Consider the following 18,162-nt stretch of genomic DNA (forward strand, 5'->3'; position numbering starts at 1 on the left):
ATGGACTGTATAGTCCATGGGGCTGCAAAGAGTTGGACATGACTGAGCCACTTTCACATATACACAGATTAGTATACCCACATATATTTCCTTGCTCTTTCAGCTGAGAGGACCTAGAAGCAATGCCATCCCCACAGCAGTGAGCATACCTAATGCCCAGATCCTGGCTTCTAATACTATTCTCCATGAAAGGAACCAGGGCTGCTTGGAGAAGTGGTCGATTCAAGGACTGGAGCAGGAAATATACAAGATGAGTTTGGAACATAGTGTAGCTCCAAGAAATAAAGAACTGCTGAAAAAAATTGATGTGTCATAGGGACACAGTGTTGTGGGAAACACACTGACTGAATCATCAGCATGAATTATTTTATGACAGGAAGCTCTGGTAAGGAACACAGAATTAACAAGCCACCACCAACCGGAAGAATCCAGGTCAAAGGTCAAAAGGAGACGCCACTTGTCCTACCACCTCCCAGAATCCTTCTTGCTGGCATCCACTTTGGCTGAGCAATGCATGCACCGTGAGGAAGGACCCTGAGTCAGAGAGACTGGCCAAACACAGCCCAAAAACTAACCCCATGACCATAAAACCCAAGACTGCGAGCCACGTGGCAGAGCAGTCCTCCTGGGTTCCCTTACTCTCCTGTTCTCGGCCCAGGTGCCCCTCCCCAATAAAGTCTCTTGCTTTGTCAGCACATGTGCTGAATGTGCTGAATTCTCTTTAGAAATTCATTTCTGAGTGTTAGAGAAGAGCCTCCTTTCAGGCCCCAGAAGGGGTCCCCTTTCCTGCAACAATAGGAGTCAACTGAAAGAGCTCCTAATGGCCAAAATGTGAACAATTGGAGCAAGAAAATTAAGTGGTGTTGGATTACAACCTAAAACATGAAATAAGTATCCATGAGGCCATACTGATATAAAGTACTAATTAAATAAATAAAAAAGGAAAGGAGACAAATCCACTCTGCGGAATTCCAAATAACATACAGATACTCCATCCTCAAGGAGATGGCACGTAACCCTGCACTTCTTAAGTCACTTCCTAAGTCACTTCCTTCCACAGAGGACAGCATGGAAACAAGAGGAAGGAGTAAGACAGACAACCGAAGACAGATGATCAACATTAACATCTAAGTGATGTTACAGTGATGGGAGGACCTTTGGTACAAGATGAGGAAGATGGCATCTTACCTCTGTAGACTTCCTCCAAAAATATACTAATCTAATCATGAGGAGAACATCAGACAAATTCCAACTGAGGAACATTCTACAAAATATCTGACCAGCAATCCTCAAAACTGCCAAAGTTACCCAAAACAAGAAAAGTTTGAGTAACTACCATATAAAAGAGCCTGAGAAGACACTACTACATATCATATCGTGGGTGGGATCATGGAACAGAAAAAGGACGTAAGGGGAAAACTCAATAACCTATGGATTTAAATTAATAACAATATATCAATGTTGGTTTATTCATTGTAACAAACATATCACACTCTCATGTTTTTAAAAAGGGAACACTGGATGTGGGAATACAGGTACTCTTTTACTATCTTCACAGTAATTTTGTAAATCTTAAACTATTCTCTAAGATTAAAAGTTTGCTATAAGAAGTGTTAATAGTCTTTTCCCATTTCACACACATGCACACGCACAAAATTAATGAACAGATTTTTCTTCCATTTTTATTAAAATTCTGCTGCAGAGGCAGTGGATAAGTTAATTACCAACTCTGTTTGAGTAAGAGAGTAAGAGATTTGGGTTCCACTTCTTACCGGCCATAAGATTTTGGGAAAGTCGAACTTGCTGAGCCTCAGTTCTCTCGTCAGTCAAATGGGCTCATGATACCTATTTCCAGGCATGCTAGAGGAATTAAACATCATAATCTATGTTAAACACATAACACAGCACTTGACACAGAGTTAGCTCAAGAGATTGCTGCTGTTACAAGCTAGCCAGTGTGGACTGATTGATAAAACAAACGTCCTGGTAGTATATAGATTTAAACAGAAAAACTCCGAACGTATAAAATCTCTATACTGGGTTCCTTATTGTGAAGGAGGGAATAACAGTTTTTCTCTTAACCCATCAAGCATCAATATCAGTGCCCAAAAAATATTCAATAGGTAATTACTCCAGGTTTAAGCAATACAATCTAATTCATAGAGAGCCAGGTTCAAGCAATACAGTCTAATTCAGAGAGAGCCAACCTCTATGGGAGAGATACGGGTTTTTTCCTTCTCTAATCAGCTCAGTCTGTCTCCTGGGCTCAGCCCACACTAACGGATCTTTAGTCTCTGGCTCTGTGGGTGCAGCCTGAAAAAGGTGCTTCCTCCCCTTTCCCTGTGCCTTCTTTTTTCTGCCTCTCCTCTTGCTCCTTCACTGCCTCTTCTCCCCAAACCTCCCTCCCATGCCTATCTGCAGAGACCCATCTCTGCTTCATGGTCAAGTCCAGAGACTAAAACCCTACACCCAGCAATGACTCAGGCCCACTAGCAAGCCTCCTTATATGCTACGAAACTCAGCGGGGACATTTATAAAGCTTTCATAACAATGTGGGGAAATGCTTATGTTTTATGTTCTCATATTTAGTGAAGGCAGGTCCCCAAACTTAATATACCTTGTGTTCTCTAATATCTTTAAACATGCATGGGGATTAAAAAAAAAAAAAGCTATACTAGACCTAAATGTTAACAATGGTTTTCACTGGATACCTGTTATTTTTACATGTTTTTCTTCATAATTTAAAAAATATTTTTCATGTTTTCTACATCATGTTACTATTACAGTCAGGAAAAAAACTTAGAGCTGTGGAGCCCACTGTAACAATTGCTTCTATTTGTCTAAAGCAGAAAGGTTACTTTTTAGGTTATACTGTATATGTGACAGTCAAGTTGGTGTTATATGATTAAACTGTTTTTAAAAAAGAAAGAAAGAAAAAGAAGCAGCTTACAGAGGAGTTTCATTGTAAAAGGCCTCCTTCTACTCCTTGGCCCCAGCAAGGCAGGCTGCAGAACAGGAGGAGAGAACGGTTCAGGAAGAGCCACCATATACACTTCATTTCCTAGAAATATTTTACACACATATTTGTGAGGCATGGAAACTCTACATACATGATTATAAAATTCCCCATCCATAAACCTACTTCTCATTTATATAACACATTCTGTGATGTCCCCAGAAGTGACTCCTAGGAGCCTGGCCCCAGGAACAAGAGTGAAAGCCCTGCCTGGAGGTAAGACTCACCACGCTGGTTTAACACTTCCATCTGAAATAGACACCACACACTGCGGGCTTCTGGCCTTTTCCGTGTTTGCTGATCTTGTGGGACCAAAACTCCCCTGAATCTAGGTGGCCTGCTAATCCCTACAGTTTCTACGATTATCTTTAACTTCAGCCATCTAACTTACAGCAGCAGACCTGGATCTAGACACAGGCTACCCACTGGGCACCCCCAAATCTGTATTCTTTGTGGTAGAAAATGACTGATTGATTATTTAACTCACCTCTGAAAAGGGAGCCCTCATAAACCTTTGATATCTAAGCCAAAGTTTCACCATAAAATATAGCTGACCCTTGAGCAAGACAGGTTTGAATGGCAGTTTGAACTGTGCTTACAGGTAGGTTTTTTCCAACATAAACAGTACCTGTGTTTTCACTATATAGATCTTTAATTAAGTGTGGGGGAAAGTGTGCATTCAGTTAGAGATCACGCTATGCGGGATCCAAAGAACTAGGCCTTGAATATGGAAAAAAATAAAGGCAGGAGGAGAAGGGGACAGCATGAGATAGCTGGATAGCATCATCGACTCAATGGACATGAGTGTGAGCAAACTCCGAGAGACAGCGAAAGACAGGGAAGCCTGGCGTGCTGCAGGCAGTCCATGGGGGTCGCAAAGAGTCGACTGAACAACAAGGAGGGCTTGAATTCGGATTCTATCTAAATTCTTTAAGCTTCCAGCTCTTAGGTGAATCGTGTACTAATTCCTTTGTTTTCAAGACAGCGATAGATAGAGCATGAGGGATTTCCATTCCATGGGAGATCAGCTCCCCTAGCCCGCGCGTGGTTCAAGGGTCAAATGACCTATCTTACCTGGCTCTTCCAGTTAAACGTCTAGAATTTAGTCCAGTAACGCTGCCAATTGAGTTATCCTCAGGCACAGCGCAAAATTTCCCCGCCAGGCTGCTAGGATGGCGAGCGGCCCACAGGACGCCGAGCATGCAGGACTAAGGAGAGTTGTGATGAGTCTCACCTGCGGGAGGGCAGCCGTGAGCACTTGCACGTGGCGTGGGCGGAGCCACTCGCACCCTCACCCCCACCCGACTCCTTGGCAACCTGGGGCGTGCTCCGCTCGCTCCCTGCCCACCTCCCCGTGTGCTTCAGGCCCCGGCCCAGCGCTCTAGGCGAGGTTGCCTAGGGGACCGAGGGGCGCGTCCAGCCCACAGAGCTTCTCTTGCACCTGCCCACTCGCCAGCAAGAGTGGTTCCTCCAGGGGAAGATAGGAGGCTTTCTACTTGGAATATCTTGAGGGTTGCGGCTGCAAAACGCATTTCACCAGAGAAGACTGAAACCAGAGAGCGCTCATCAGCCAGTGTGGGAAATCAGTGCTCAAGAGCAGCTACGGTGCTGATGTTGAGCTAAATATCAGTGCTAAACATCAGCTAAGGACCACGGCAGCTCATATACAGTCCTGTTCCTCCACCTTGAAGGTACCTACCAAGCCCTCCAGTGCCAGTTCCTCGCCACCTGTGCCTGATCACACCCTGCTAAGTGTCTGGCGTGGGCCTCTCAGGCCGGCACGGCCCACCTGCACTACAGATGGATTCCGGGTGAGACAGCCCCATGTGGCTGATATTCGCTCCTGCTTCCAAGAAGCAACAGGCTTCATTGGGTCTGAGAAAAAGGAGGCAAGGGCCGAGTCCACTATGAGGCAGGGATCTGGCATTAGCCAGCCCTCTGCATTGCTCACTTCTTGGAGACCAGCAGTTCCACCTGAAGGAGGCCTTTGATCACAGTAACAGAGGAGAACTGCAGTCTCCCCCAAAGTTGGCTTCCTGGGCCAGCCCTGCAGTGTGAACCTGAGACCCTATATCCCACGATCTTCTCCCGGCTCCCTGCTGCCTGGAGGACACAGCTGGCTCTTCTGAGCCCTGATGCACAGGGTTCCTACTGCACATTCCCTACCCCACCCAGTGGGCACCAGTGCCCACCTCCTGGACAGTCCCAGAGCTTAGCAGGAGCCCCATGGCCACAGCCCCATCCTGCTAAAAATGGGATGGGGAACCAGCCCAGCCCCAAGAATAGCTGTGGTTGATTTTTAAACTGATGGACATTTCATCCCAGCACAGTACTGAACTCACTGTACAGGCTGCCTCAGTGGGAGAGAGTGGCCACCAGCCTTGCAAACGTCAAACTGACCTAGAGGTTAGGTTCTCAGAGGGAAGAAAGGTCAAGTCGTTTCAAGAGTACAGCCTGTGCTGACCAACCACTGTTCTTCCAGAGCCCCTGCCCTCTCAGGATTGCCCATTCCTTGAAGCTCAAAATTTGCCTTTCCATTTCAAGTACAAGGCAATAAATACTTGTATTCACATGGGAGAAAGCAGTTGCTAGACCAGGAGAAAAGACAGTTACAAAGCCAACTGATTTTGTAGGAAGCATGATTTCCACCTTACTTTGTTAACTTTGGTTGTCTCAGTCTCTGTCGCTTCAGGGTGTAAGCTGATCACCATCTAGTCAGGAAAGCAACCTGCAGGGTTTGTGGGAACATGATATACAAGCTGAGGGAGCCCTTTGGGCCCAGGAGAGGCAGGTTCTCTCAAAGGGGAGGGCTCTGGGGTGAAAGGAGGAAGCAAATAGTCTCTTCCTGGAAGAGCTGAGCCACGTGAGACTGAGTGGGATAGTGCTAAGTGGAAGACAAAGCTGGTGAAATATTCCATGCTCAGGCCAGCAAAGGCCTGGATTTCTATGTGCAGATTTGGAGGTCTTGGCCAAGGGAATAAACAAAGGATACAGAGGCTAGGAATAAGGCCAATGTGCATTCTCTACATCTGTTCATATTAGAAACTAGATGTGAACTATGCAGAAAGCTCACATTAAGATAGAACTGGCAGTTATCCCACTGAAGAGCTGAGAAGTTTTGATTCCACCTCCTCCTCTGTTTCATCTATGCTCTGAAATAATTTTCTGTGGTTTGTTTTCCCAGCAATTTGGAATACACTATCCAGAGAGCATCCGTCATCTTCCTTCTCTTGCTTGAAGATTCTAAATGGAACCCCTAACTTAGGCTCTTCAAAGCACAAAGTTAGATCTAAATCATGGAGCTCTGAAGTATCTGGAATACTTAGGATTTATATGGAACGAATATTGTAAATTATAAAATTTCAAAAGAGAAAGAAGTCAAGAGGTAAACATAAAAAGATTCCCTTCCAGCAATTCATCCTGGCATGGGGGCTGTCCTGGTGACTGAGGGAAGAAATGGTATAGAATCAGAGCAAGACTGGAAAGTAGATTTTACCATTAGGCAGGGCCTCATTCCCCCATTCACTACACCAGTCACTAAGCTGTTCCCAGATAGAACCAGTACTGTGGTGGGCAAGTTTTTAATTCCCTGCAAACACCCAGGCTCCCCCGTCAGAGGTCAGGACACTCCAGGCGCTGTGTGGAGGTTGGTACTGTTCCTCATCCCTGGGCACTGCCGTGTTCAGTCTCTGAACCCCGCTGTCCCAGGGCCGGGCTACTTGCTAAAGGCTAGTTGCTTCTTCCTTTACTCCAGAACCCTTCCCTTGAAGACAATCCAGGTATACATCTTCTTGAACAGGACTTTGGAAAGTCAAAAGCTGCCTAAATCTTCCATGAAGCAAGGGGAGCCTGATTTTTACTGCCTGAACCTTGGTCTTCCCTTTTCAGGATGGGGAAGGAAACCTGCCTCTTGCTCTATCCTGATGAACTTACTGCCAAGGAAACAAGAGCTCATTCTCAAAAGGTTGTCCTGCCAAAATGCTAACAGTGTGATTAGTTCTAGTTGGAGTTCCAGTTGATTCAGATTTTCTCCTTTATACTTTTCTGTAGTTTTGAACTTCCTATAGTGACTCTGCTGTCTTTTTCCTGTATGTCAGGAAAAAAGTACAAAAATAATAAAATTCCTGTTTTAAGGATTGTTCTTGTTGTTCATTTGCTAAGTTGTATCCAACTCTGTGACCCCATGAACTGCAGCACTCCAGACTCCCCTGTCCTTCACTATCTCCTGGATTTTGCTCAAACTCATGTCCACTGAGTTGGTGATGTCATCCAACTATCTCATCTCTGCCTCCCTCTTCTCCTTTTGCCTTCATTCTTTCCCAGCATCAGGGCCTTTCCCACTGAGTTGGCTCTTCGCATCAGGTGGCCAGTGTATTGGAATTTCAGTTTCAGCATCAGTCCTTCCAGTGAATATTCAGGGTTGATTTGCTCTAAGATTGACTGGTTTGATCTCCTTGCAGTCCAAGGGACTCTTAAGAGTCTTCTCCAGCACCACAATTCAAAGGCTTTAAGGACTACCTCTTACAAAACCCTTCTGGATGTTTTATCCCAGGTGAGAATCAGCTACTGTGGACCACCAAGTATCTTACCTGTGCCTCCATCCTAGCCTTTATCACTCTATATGGTCAGCACTGCCTTGTTCTTCTTCCAATTCTCAGTGATTAGTTCAGTCACCAGCATATAGCAGGCTTTCTACTGAATATGTTAATAAGTCAATAAATGAATAAGTGAATGACTGACAGATCCTGTGTTACCTGCTCAACTCTGGACTTTAAAATGTTTCTTAGTCATAGATGAGTTCATATCTATTAGTCACAGATGAGTTCATATCTATCTATTAGTTCATATCTATTAGTTCATATTAGGACAAAGGTGATCCTTTAAGACCAAGATGGTTTTTCCAAGCTCAGGAATCCAAGAAATATGGCAATCTTGCTGATATAGAAACATAAAACTTGTTTGAAATATTTATGTATTCCTGATCCAAACTCCTTGCTAATCCTGGTATTAATTAATCTTTTAAAATTATTATCTTTAATAATTAATCATACTTGGAAGTATGATAGCCTTGGGCTCTAATGGATTACAGCTAGGAAAGTTCTAATTGTCCTTACCTACTACTTAAAAAGGACAGTCACCTCCACAGCCAGTTTGCATTGACATAACGTCTTTTATGGTTTGTTTCTTATTAATAGAAAACTGATGGTTCTAGTACCGAACAACAAGGGTTGCAGGGAAAGGCTAGTGACCATTCTAAATACTCAGCCCACTTCTCTATTGTGATTTCAGGGGTTTAAGAATGCCCTCTTGAACCCCAGCCATTCTCCATTTCTTCACTAACTCCTTTTTTTCCATGATACGGGAACAAAGCTTTCATTCCAAGATAAAGCCTACGCTATAAACTTACCTCCAAGAAAGAGACATGGTTAACAACGCTGTCAAGATTTCACCAGCATCCTACAGACACTGAAAGGAGAGAGAGGCCCTGAAGAGACCAAGCAGGGGAGTTTGGAGAACTTAAGTCTATCCTTAATCAGTCCCAGTTTTGCCCAGAGCTTACCTAGCTTTCAGACTAGACATAGGCTATTTAATGGTAGAATCCTTGGGTTGGGATTTCTCTAAAGCCTATATAACGTGGCTTCTGGTTCGCTCTCCCTTTACCCTATACTGTGGAGAATGAGACTGAGCAGGATGATTAGGGACTCAGAGCTGGTAACAGCACAAATGCAGAAGAGGACTTGCAAAGGGGGAAGTGTTTTTTTTTTTTTTCTGTTTTAAGAAACCTGCTGACATAGGGAATGCTCCCATTTTTCTGCAGAAATGCTGCCTTCACTGGACAAAATTCAGCCACAATCAAGCTAATTGAATGCACAAATGTAATATTTTTCCAGGGCACCTCCAATTTAATGCTTGATGAAATCGTGTCTTTCGCATATATTTACAAAAGCTTTTCTTCATCCAGAAATGTCTGTTAAAATTGCTTATAGATGCTGAGATAGCAAATCACTCTTCTAATGTAATGAGATAAGTCATCTCTATAAACTTTGCTTGCTCAAATGTACTCGCATAAAAGAAATCAGGCTACAGGCTTTTTTCAATAAATAGAATGAACAACTAGAACTTGATGGCTATAGCATGTTCTGCCTCATTGCTAAGAGATGTTTAAAATTGCTCCCTCTCTCTCTCTCGAGCAGCGCAGTTTTCATTTTGGTAGTTGATGGAAAAAGGAGGTCAGATAAACTGATGTGGATAAGAAGCCAAAGCCGTTTGTCAAAATGTGGGGAGAGGCCTGGAGATTGGAGTCATTTTAAAAACTAAAAATTGATTTAAAATATTTCTGTCCTCAAATCATTTTTCTTGCTAAATGTAGCCACTTTGTGAGCCTGGTTTCCTCTGCTCCAGCTATCTTTACCAATAATTTATGCCAAGGGAATTTCACCTACTGGGAAGAATAGTATGTACAATCATTGGTGCATATCCCAGTAAGACAGGTCCAAAGATCAGAGTCCATGGTAAAGATGAGGCCTTGAGAGCTTTAGCCATCTGTTTCTTAAGATTTCTCTTCCAACTCTAATCTGGAAGCCAGCAATGTGACACAAAGGTTTAGCAGGCCATCTCACACACCGCCAGGGTCACCATATAGGGCTGTTGTGTATGGCTGCTCAGGCCATGCACTGTGTAACTCCGAGGGGACATACCATGCACATAGGCTGCAATGTGAAGGGTGTCATCTGGAGCTGTGCAATGTAACAGTCCTGTCCAGCCCCACCATGCGGGTCAGGGGAGAAAAAAAAATCATATCTTCTCATTCATAGTTTAATTAGTTTAATAAGTTCCCATGGCTACACTGCATGAATTTATCTTTAACTTCTCCAAGAATACAATCAGAGTTCTTATTACCAGCTGCCAAAGTATGAAAGCATGCCTGGTGCCCTTTTCCTTCCTTCACAAAGTGAAATTGGGAGAAAAGTCAAATCCCCAGATGGTTCTTTACTTCAAGAAACAGTTCAGACAGTGGACTGTGGAGGACATGCTGGAATCCAGAATATGAGACTGAATTCCACGTGCTGTTTCTGTTGGTTTTGGAAAACACTTGGCAGCCACTGGTCCATTCAGGGGAGACAGCAGGCAGTGTCTGGAATGGTTCTCTGGGGGCCTTCCTTTTACCAGTCTGCTTTTGGATTTCCTTTCATACCTGCTGGGGGGTCTAGACCAGCCAGACCAGCAAGCCCTGCCTTCTCCCTCCACTTTTCTGTCTGCTGGTGAATGCACCGTGTGATGGGAAGAAACAAAGCCTAAATACTGCTCAGCCCCATCCCTTCTGAGGTCAACACCAGACCGTGGGGAGAAGCAGAAAGTCTCCACTTCGTAGGCAGTTCTTTGAACTCTGCACTCAAGCACATGAAAAAGTCTATTTTTGGATGAGAGGAATCAAATCTAATATGCATAGGAGGAGACATTTGAGAAAAACCCCTATTTTTAGCCTAACTTGCATTATTCTTTTCATTTTTTATTGAAGGATAATTGCTTTACAGAATTTTGTTTTCTGTCAAACCTCCACATGAATCAGCCATAGGTATACATATATCCCCTCCCTTTTGAACCTCCCTCCCATCTCCCGCCCCATCCCACCCCTCTAGGTTGATACAGAGCCTGTTGGAGTTTCCTGAGCCATACAGCAAATTCCTGTTGGCTATCTATTTTATATATGGTAATGTAACTTTCCATGTTACTCTTTCCATACATCTCACCCTCTCCTCCCCTCTCCCCATGTCCATAAGTCTATTTTCTATGTCTGTTTCTCCATGGTTGCCCTGTAAATAAATTCTTCAGTATCATCTTTCTAGATTCCATATATATATGTTAGAATACGATATTTATCTTTCTCTTTCTGACTCACTTCACTATAGAATAGGTTCTAGGTTCATCCACCTCATCAGAACTGACTCAAATGTATTCCTTTTTATGGCTGAGTAAGAGTTGACTCATTGGAAAAGACCCTGATGCTGGGAGGGATTGGGGGCAGGAGGAGAAGGGGACAACAGATGAGATGGCTGGATGGCATCACCAACTCGACGATGGACATGAGTTTGGGTAAACTCCAGGAGTTGGTGATGGACAGGGTGGCCTGGCGTGCTGTGATTCATGGGGTCGCAAAGAGTGGGACATGACTGAGTGACTGAACTGAACTGAATATTCCATTATGTATATGTACCACAACTTCTTTATCCATTCATCTGTTGATGGACATATAGGTTGCTTCCATGTTCTAGCTATTGTAAATAGTGATGCAATAAACATTGGGATACATGTGTCTTTTTCAAATTTGGTTTCCTCAGAGTATATGCCTAGGAGTGCGATTGCTGGGTCTTAAGTTGGTTTTATTCCTAGTTTTTAAGGAATCTCCATACTGTCTTCTATAGTGGCTGTATCAATTTACATTTCCAACAGTGAAAGAGCATTCCCTTTTCTCCACACCCTCTCCAGCATTTATTGTTTGTAGACTTTTTATAATGGCCATTCTGACTGGTGTGAGGTGATATCTCATTGTAGTTTTGATTTGCATTTCTCCAGTAATGAGCAATGTTGAGCATCTTTTCATGTGTTCGTTAGCCATCTGTATGTCTTCTTTGAAGAAATGACTGTTTAGGTCTTTTTCCCACTTTTTGATTGGGTTGTTTGTTTTTCTGGTATTGAGTTATATGAGCTGTTTGTATATTTTAGAAATCAATCCTTTGTCAGTTGTTTCATTTGTTATTATTTCAGTTGTTTCATTTGTTATTATTTTCTCCCATTCTGAGGGTTGTCTTTTCACCTGGCTTATAGTTTTCTTTGCTCTGCAAAAGCTTTTAAGTTTAATCAGCTCCCACCTGTTTACTTTTGTTTTTATTTCCATTACTCTAGGAGGTGGGTCATAGAGGATCTTGCTGTATCGAGTGTTCTGCCTATGTTTTTCTTTAAGAGTTTTATACTTTCTGGTCTTACATTTAGGTCTTTAATCCATTTTGCATTTATCTTTGTGTATAGTGTTAGGAAGTGTCCTAATTTCATTGTTTTACATGTAGCTGTCCAGTTTTCCCAGCACCATTTATTGAAGAGGCTGTCTCTGCCCCATTGTATCTTCTTGCCTCCTTTGTCAAAAACAAGGTACCCATAAGTGCACGGGCTTATTTCTGGGCTTTCTGTCTTGTTCCAGTGGTCTGTACTTCTGTTTTTTTGCCAGTACCATACTGTCCTGATGACTATAGCTTTGTAGTATAATCTGAAGTCAGGAAGGTTGATTCCTCCAGCTCCATTCTTCTTTCTCAAGACTGCTTTGGCTATTCTGGGTCTTCTGTGTTTCCATATGAATTGTGAAATTTTTTGTTCTAGCTCTGTGAAAAATGCCATTGGTAATTTCATAGGGATTGCATTGAATCTATTTCTACCATTTTATCTTCCAGCTCACTAATTTGTTCTGCTTCAGATATTCTATTGATTCCTTCTAGAGTATTTGTAATTTCAATAATTATGTTGCTTGTCTCTATATGTTTATTCTTTAATTCTTCTAGATCTTTGTTAATTGATTCTTGCATTTTCTCCATTTTGTTTTCAAGGTTTTTGATCATCTTTACTATAATTATTCTGAATTATTTTTCAGATAGCTTGCCTATTTCCTCTTCATTTTTTGGACTTCAGTGTTTCTAGTTTGTTCCTTCATTTGTGTAGTATTTCTCTGTCTTTTCATTATTCTTTTTTTAACTTATTGTGTTTGAGATCTCCTTTTCCCAGGCTTCAAGGTTGAATTCTTTCCTCCTTTTGGTTTCTGCCCTCCTAAGGTTGGTCCAGTGGTTTGGTTAAGCTTCCTATAGGGTGAGATTTGTGCTGAGTTTTTGTTTGTTTATTTGTTTTTCTTCTGATGGGCAAGGTTGAGTGAGGTGGTAATCCTATCTGCTGATGACTGGGTTTGTATTTTTGTTTTGCTTGTTGTTTAGATGAGGTGTCCTGCACAGGGTGCTACTGGTGGTTGGGTGATGCTGGTTTTGTATTCAAGTGGTTTCCTTTGTGTGAGTTCTCACTATTTGATTCTCCCTAGGGTTAGTTCTCTGGTAGTCTAGGGTCTTGGAGTCAGTGCTCCCACTCCAAAGGCTCATCAGGGGTTTATCTCTGGTCAGGAACGAAGATTCCACAAGTGGTTTGTTATGGAATTAAGTGAGATTAAAACAAATATCCAAAAACGAGAAACCAAAGATGAACCCCAGAATAATGGCAGTTCCAAAATCAGGCAAATAATAATTAAAATAATGGAATATACACATATACACCCATGCTGCTGCTGCTGCTGCTGCTAAGTCACTTCAGTCTTGTCCGACTCTGTGCCACCCCATAGACGGCAGCCCACCAGGCTCCCCCATCCCTGAGATTCTCCAGGCAAGAACACTGGAGTGGGTTGCCATTTCCTTCTCTAACTCATGAAAGTGAAAAGTGAAAGTGAAGTCGCTCAGTTGTGTCCAACTCCTAGCAACCCCATGGACTGCAGCCTACAAGGCTCCTCCATCCACGGGATTTTCCAGGCAAGAGTACTGGAGTGGGGTACCATCGCCTTCTCTGATACACCCATGAGCAAAGCAAAACAGTCCCACAAAAATAGAGTACAGTAGATTGACCTGGCAAACAAAGGAAACCAAAAATTATATTTACCAGTTAAGAATGAAACTAATTAAAGCACAAACTGGAAAACAAAATTAAAGCAAGGTGCCAAGTGGGGAATAAAGCAATGAAAGCAAAACTAACAAATATGTTGAGAGGAAAGGAAAGAAAGAAAGAATATATATGCAAAGTTAAATAGAGGTAGATGAAGAAGATTTTCATACATTAAAGATTAACTGCAAGGGGAAAAGAACAGTAGGAAAGGCAAACAAAGGAATAAATGTAGAAAAATAAAATAGGTTTAAAAATTAAAAATATATCCCTCGGCCTCCGCCATGGCTAGCAGCAGTGGCGCCGGGTCGGCGGCAGCGGCAGCGAATCTGAATGCGGTGAGGGAGACCATGGACATCCTACTTGAGATTTCAAGAATTTTGAATACTGGATTAGATATGGAAACTCTGTCTATATGTGTGCGGCTTTGTGAACAAGGAATTAACCCAGAAGCTTTATCATCAGTTATTAAGGAACTTCGCAAGGCCACAGAAGCCTTAAAGGCTGCTGAAAATATGACAAGCTGACTTTCTGAAGAAATCCTGATGGGCTCTGTCAAGCTGTGTAAGAAGATTGAAGATTGCGTTGTAGTCAAGAACACACAATGAAATCACTGCATGTAGCAATGTGGAAACATTGTCTTTTTTAAAAGAATTATAAACCATAGCTTTATAAATCAGTGGAAAGTGGCTTACAGAGAAATCTATCAGTTGTGTTTACATCACATCTTTTTTTTTTTTTTCTTTAACTGCTCTAATGCTTTGGCATTGTTGTGTTCATATTTATGTATTCCTAATTTATAGCTCTGATAGCTTTAATTTTCTAAGCAGTCTGTCCATCAGATGTGCACATCTGCTGTGCCTGGGTGAACTATAGTGGAACCCCTCAGCAGTAATGTTATAGTTAAGACTTGTTGACATTTCCATTATAAACTTAAATTTTGAATTGTTTATGCAAAATAACTGTGGATTTATGTTGTATTAGGCTGAAAGTTGACAGAATTTCCGCTACCATGTGTGGATTTTTGATTTAGATTCATTATGCATATCAGAATCTTGTTTTTTTATAAGAACATGGAAAACGTGTTGTTAATCTGCTCTTTAACAAAAAATATTTCTTTTCTAAACATAAAGTTTGAGTGGCAGTTAATAGTGTGACCCAGATCATATTAATATTGATTGAAAAGTAAAACTTTCAGAAAACTTAGATTTTAAAGGTAATGACAGTGCTTAGCTTAGTATTATTTGTCATTTGATTCATTTAAATTTAGGGAAGATATTTAATTTAGAATGTTTTTCTAAGTTTTTAATTCATAATGAAACAATTCCAACATGAAAAGTCTTTTTACTTTTGTTTAATAAAAATAATTTGAGTACTTACTTAATAAAATACCTTGAGTGGTTATCTGGTAAATCACCAAACAGGTGGTGACATTCAATAAAGTTACTATTTTCTGAAGGAATAAAGATTTCCAGTCATTAAAGAAAAAATAATCACATTTTCTGCATCAGGAATTCTGAATATGCCTTTCTAAGATCATTTTTGTGTGTCATTATTTTTACCCTGTAAGTTTTAACTAATTGAAGTGATGGTTCAAAATAAAGTTTAGAAAACTTAGGATAATATGGTTTCTGTTCCTAACAGAATCTCCATGAACTATTTTTTCCCAAGACTACTACAAATTGAATCTGATCTTTTAAGATTGTGTTAGCTTTCCAGTTAAATGATAGTACAGGCATATACTCTGGTAGCATATTTTGTTCTTCAAACAAACTAAAGTGATATTAATAAGGGTTAATAATATTTAATGGCAACCTTCTGTTCTATTTTAAAAATCTAGTCTTTCGACCACGTTGACTTTTGAAGGGTGGCATCTTTACCAAGTACACTGAACATCTGTTATAGGGAGAACAGTTTGGGAGACAATAATGGTTTTGATAAGTCATCTATATGATTAAAAAACATTGCAAATACTGTGTGTTGTTACTTATATAAAATCAGAAAGAAAACACTCTTGTCAAGCTCCAAAGTTTGTATATACTTTTAGGTCATAAGAGTTAATAGTTTTATTTATAACTTTGTAGATTATGTTATTTATGTATGAAACAGAGCAGGAAAATATATTGAGAAGGAGTTCTGTTTACAGAGGACTTTACTGTGTTACATTTCTTAAATGTAAACGTGTATTTTCAATGCATACTTAAGTAATACTTAAGGAAACCAAACAAAGTAATGATACAGTTGCGTTGTTGCGTGTGTTGTCAGTGTCTGAAATAAAACCATTTTGGTGAAAAAAATAAAAAAAAAAAAAAAAATTAAAAATATAAAAAAGAGACAAGAAAAAAATGGAAGAAGAAAGAAAAAAAAGGAAAAGGAAAACTCCACAGAACTGCAAAAGCCCACTGTAGAGGCAGAGGTTTATAACAACAATAAAAAAATGTGACTGAGGGGCAAAAAAAAAACTCAAAAGCTTAACTGGATTTCATATTGCCAATAAAATCAACAAGTAAAACAGAGAGGGCGGGGGGAGAAAAAAAAATCCAAAAGATTCTACAGAACAAGTCAAAAAATAATAATAAATGTTTTTACTGAGTCACTGCTGTGAAGAGTCCTTTCCCACACTGGGAGTCAAAGTCCACCTTCCCTCCCTAGGATGCCCTCCAACACTGCTGATCTCTGGACCTGCTGTGGGGGCAACTCTAATGTCCTATTCCTGTGTGTTCTTGCCTTCAATGTCCACAGTTATCAGCACTAGTGCCTTTTCTTTCGTGGGAGCTCTCAATGGCTTTTTATATATTCCAAAGACACAGAGGCTGTCTAGTTGACCGTGTGGATTTAATCTGCAGCTTGTTCAGCTGGTGGGAAGGTTTTGGGTCTTCTTCCTTAGCCACACTGCCCCTGGGTTTCAATTGTGGTTTTATTTCCACCTCTGCATGTGCATCGTCCACTGGGCTTTGCTCCTGAGGCTGCCCTGGAGGACTTGGGTTTGCCCCTGTGAGGGCCAGGTGTGGAGGTGGTGCAGCTGCTTGGGTCACAGGGGTTCTGGCAGCACCAGGTACTCAGGGGAGTTGGCGGCTAGGGCAGCAGGAAATACAGTGCTCTAGAAGGGCATGGCAACCAGTATTGGCCAATACACTCCAGTATTCTTGCCTGGAGAACCCCCGTCCCTGACAGAGAGGCCTGGCAGGCCACAGTCTATAGGGTTGCAAAGAGTCAGCCACAACCGAAGCCACCCTGCACGCACAGACAGAAGACTTTTTTTGCCTGTAGCAGCTCGGCCCCAGTAAGAGTTGAGCGTGAAGGTGGTGCAGCTGCTTGGCTTACGGGGACCCTGGCGGCGCCAACTGTGCAGGGACACGGACTGCCTTCGCCCCAGGAGTTATGGCCCTATCAGAGTCTTTGTTCCAGCCTCTTGTAGCTGGCGCTCAGGCCTCTTTGGCCAGTCTTTCTCTGCAGCTCCACCCGTTCAGACACTTAAAGGGTTCCGTTGCCTGGGGTCCTTCTCTGTTGTTGGTGCATCAGGCACATAGAGGAGCCCCCTGGCTGGGATCCTACTCTGTGGATAGGAGCAGCAGGCACTTAAAGGGGCACCCTGGGTGGGGTCCTATTCTGTAGTCTAGTGCCTCAGGCACTTGCTGGGCCAGCCTCGCCATTGTTCAGCTGCCAATGCTGGCCTGTGTGGGGAGGCTATGGTGATGGCTCCACCCCCTATGCTGGACTCAGTGGTCTCGCCTTGCTTCCATGGCTGCTGGGCTTTCCTCCACAGACACTTCCCCCCACAATCTCTTCCCTCACATCCCCTCCATCTGTCTCTTCACAGTCAACAGCAGCCCTCACCCTGGGATTGCTCCACAATCCCTAAACTCCAGCTCCTAGCCGCTGCACCTTCCAGGGGACCAGCGTTCCTGTCTGGGGTATATATGGCTGTGGCAAGGACTGTCTGATTCTCATTCCATTTAGGGTGCCACAGATCAGTTGTTTCACTCTCAGCCTTAAATATTTTTCCTCTGCCTCAGACAATTGCCCTGACGTGGGGATTGGACTCCTGCTTCAGTTTCCCGACTCGTCGAGAGCTGGTCCAGTCCCACTAACACTCCTGTTTTTCCCCCTGGTTCCTTTGTCCTACCAACGGACGTGGTTCTCTATATGCTTTTCCACTGGTCATGTACTCCTGTTCACTCTCAAGTGGTATTCTGCATGCATTTCTGTGTCTGAAGGTGTATTCCTGATGTATCCATGGACAGAGATGTACTCCAGGTCCACCTACTCCTCTGCCATCTTGTTCTCCCCACTAATTTGCATTTTAAAGAATATCTCATTGGATTTACAGGCACTTCTCAGACCACTTAGGGACTCAAAGAGTTACTTTCCATCTGAGTTTCTACCTAAAGTTTGCCAAAGGTCAAAACAGCAAATCAGTCAGCTCACAGATGTCTCATCATGTGCTTAATGTGGTGGTGTTTTCA

General features: G+C 42.4%; 1 protein-coding gene and 1 long non-coding RNA gene across 3 annotated transcripts in view; one reads left to right on the forward strand and one right to left on the reverse strand.

The window, feature by feature from the left end:
* The window catches only part of LOC123464718, a 163,825-nt gene extending 156,589 nt beyond the window's left edge, over nucleotides 1–7,236 (reverse strand). The window contains exons 1-4 of one of the 2 annotated variants that reach the window (XR_006639760.1): nucleotides 4,458–7,236; nucleotides 4,091–4,250; nucleotides 2,951–3,061; nucleotides 1,773–1,860 (exon numbers count right to left, since the gene is read on the reverse strand). This is a non-coding gene — a long non-coding RNA (uncharacterized LOC123464718). Of the gene's footprint in view, nucleotides 1–1,772; nucleotides 1,861–2,950; nucleotides 3,062–4,090 lie in introns of both variants that reach the window. The other variant, XR_006639759.1, reaches the window with a different exon arrangement.
* A 6,717-nt stretch (nucleotides 7,237–13,953) lies between these two features.
* LOC102405509 (mitotic-spindle organizing protein 1) lies at nucleotides 13,954–15,313 on the forward strand. The gene has a single exon (XM_044925515.1). It carries the CDS (start codon nucleotides 13,981–13,983, stop codon nucleotides 14,221–14,223), a length of 243 nt encoding a protein of 80 aa, XP_044781450.1. The 5' UTR covers nucleotides 13,954–13,980; the 3' UTR covers nucleotides 14,224–15,313.
* The last annotated feature ends 2,849 nt before the right edge of the window (nucleotides 15,314–18,162 follow it).

This window comes from Bubalus bubalis, chromosome 11, assembly GCF_019923935.1.
Source record: "Bubalus bubalis isolate 160015118507 breed Murrah chromosome 11, NDDB_SH_1, whole genome shotgun sequence".
Lineage (NCBI taxonomy): Eukaryota > Metazoa > Chordata > Mammalia > Artiodactyla > Bovidae > Bubalus > Bubalus bubalis.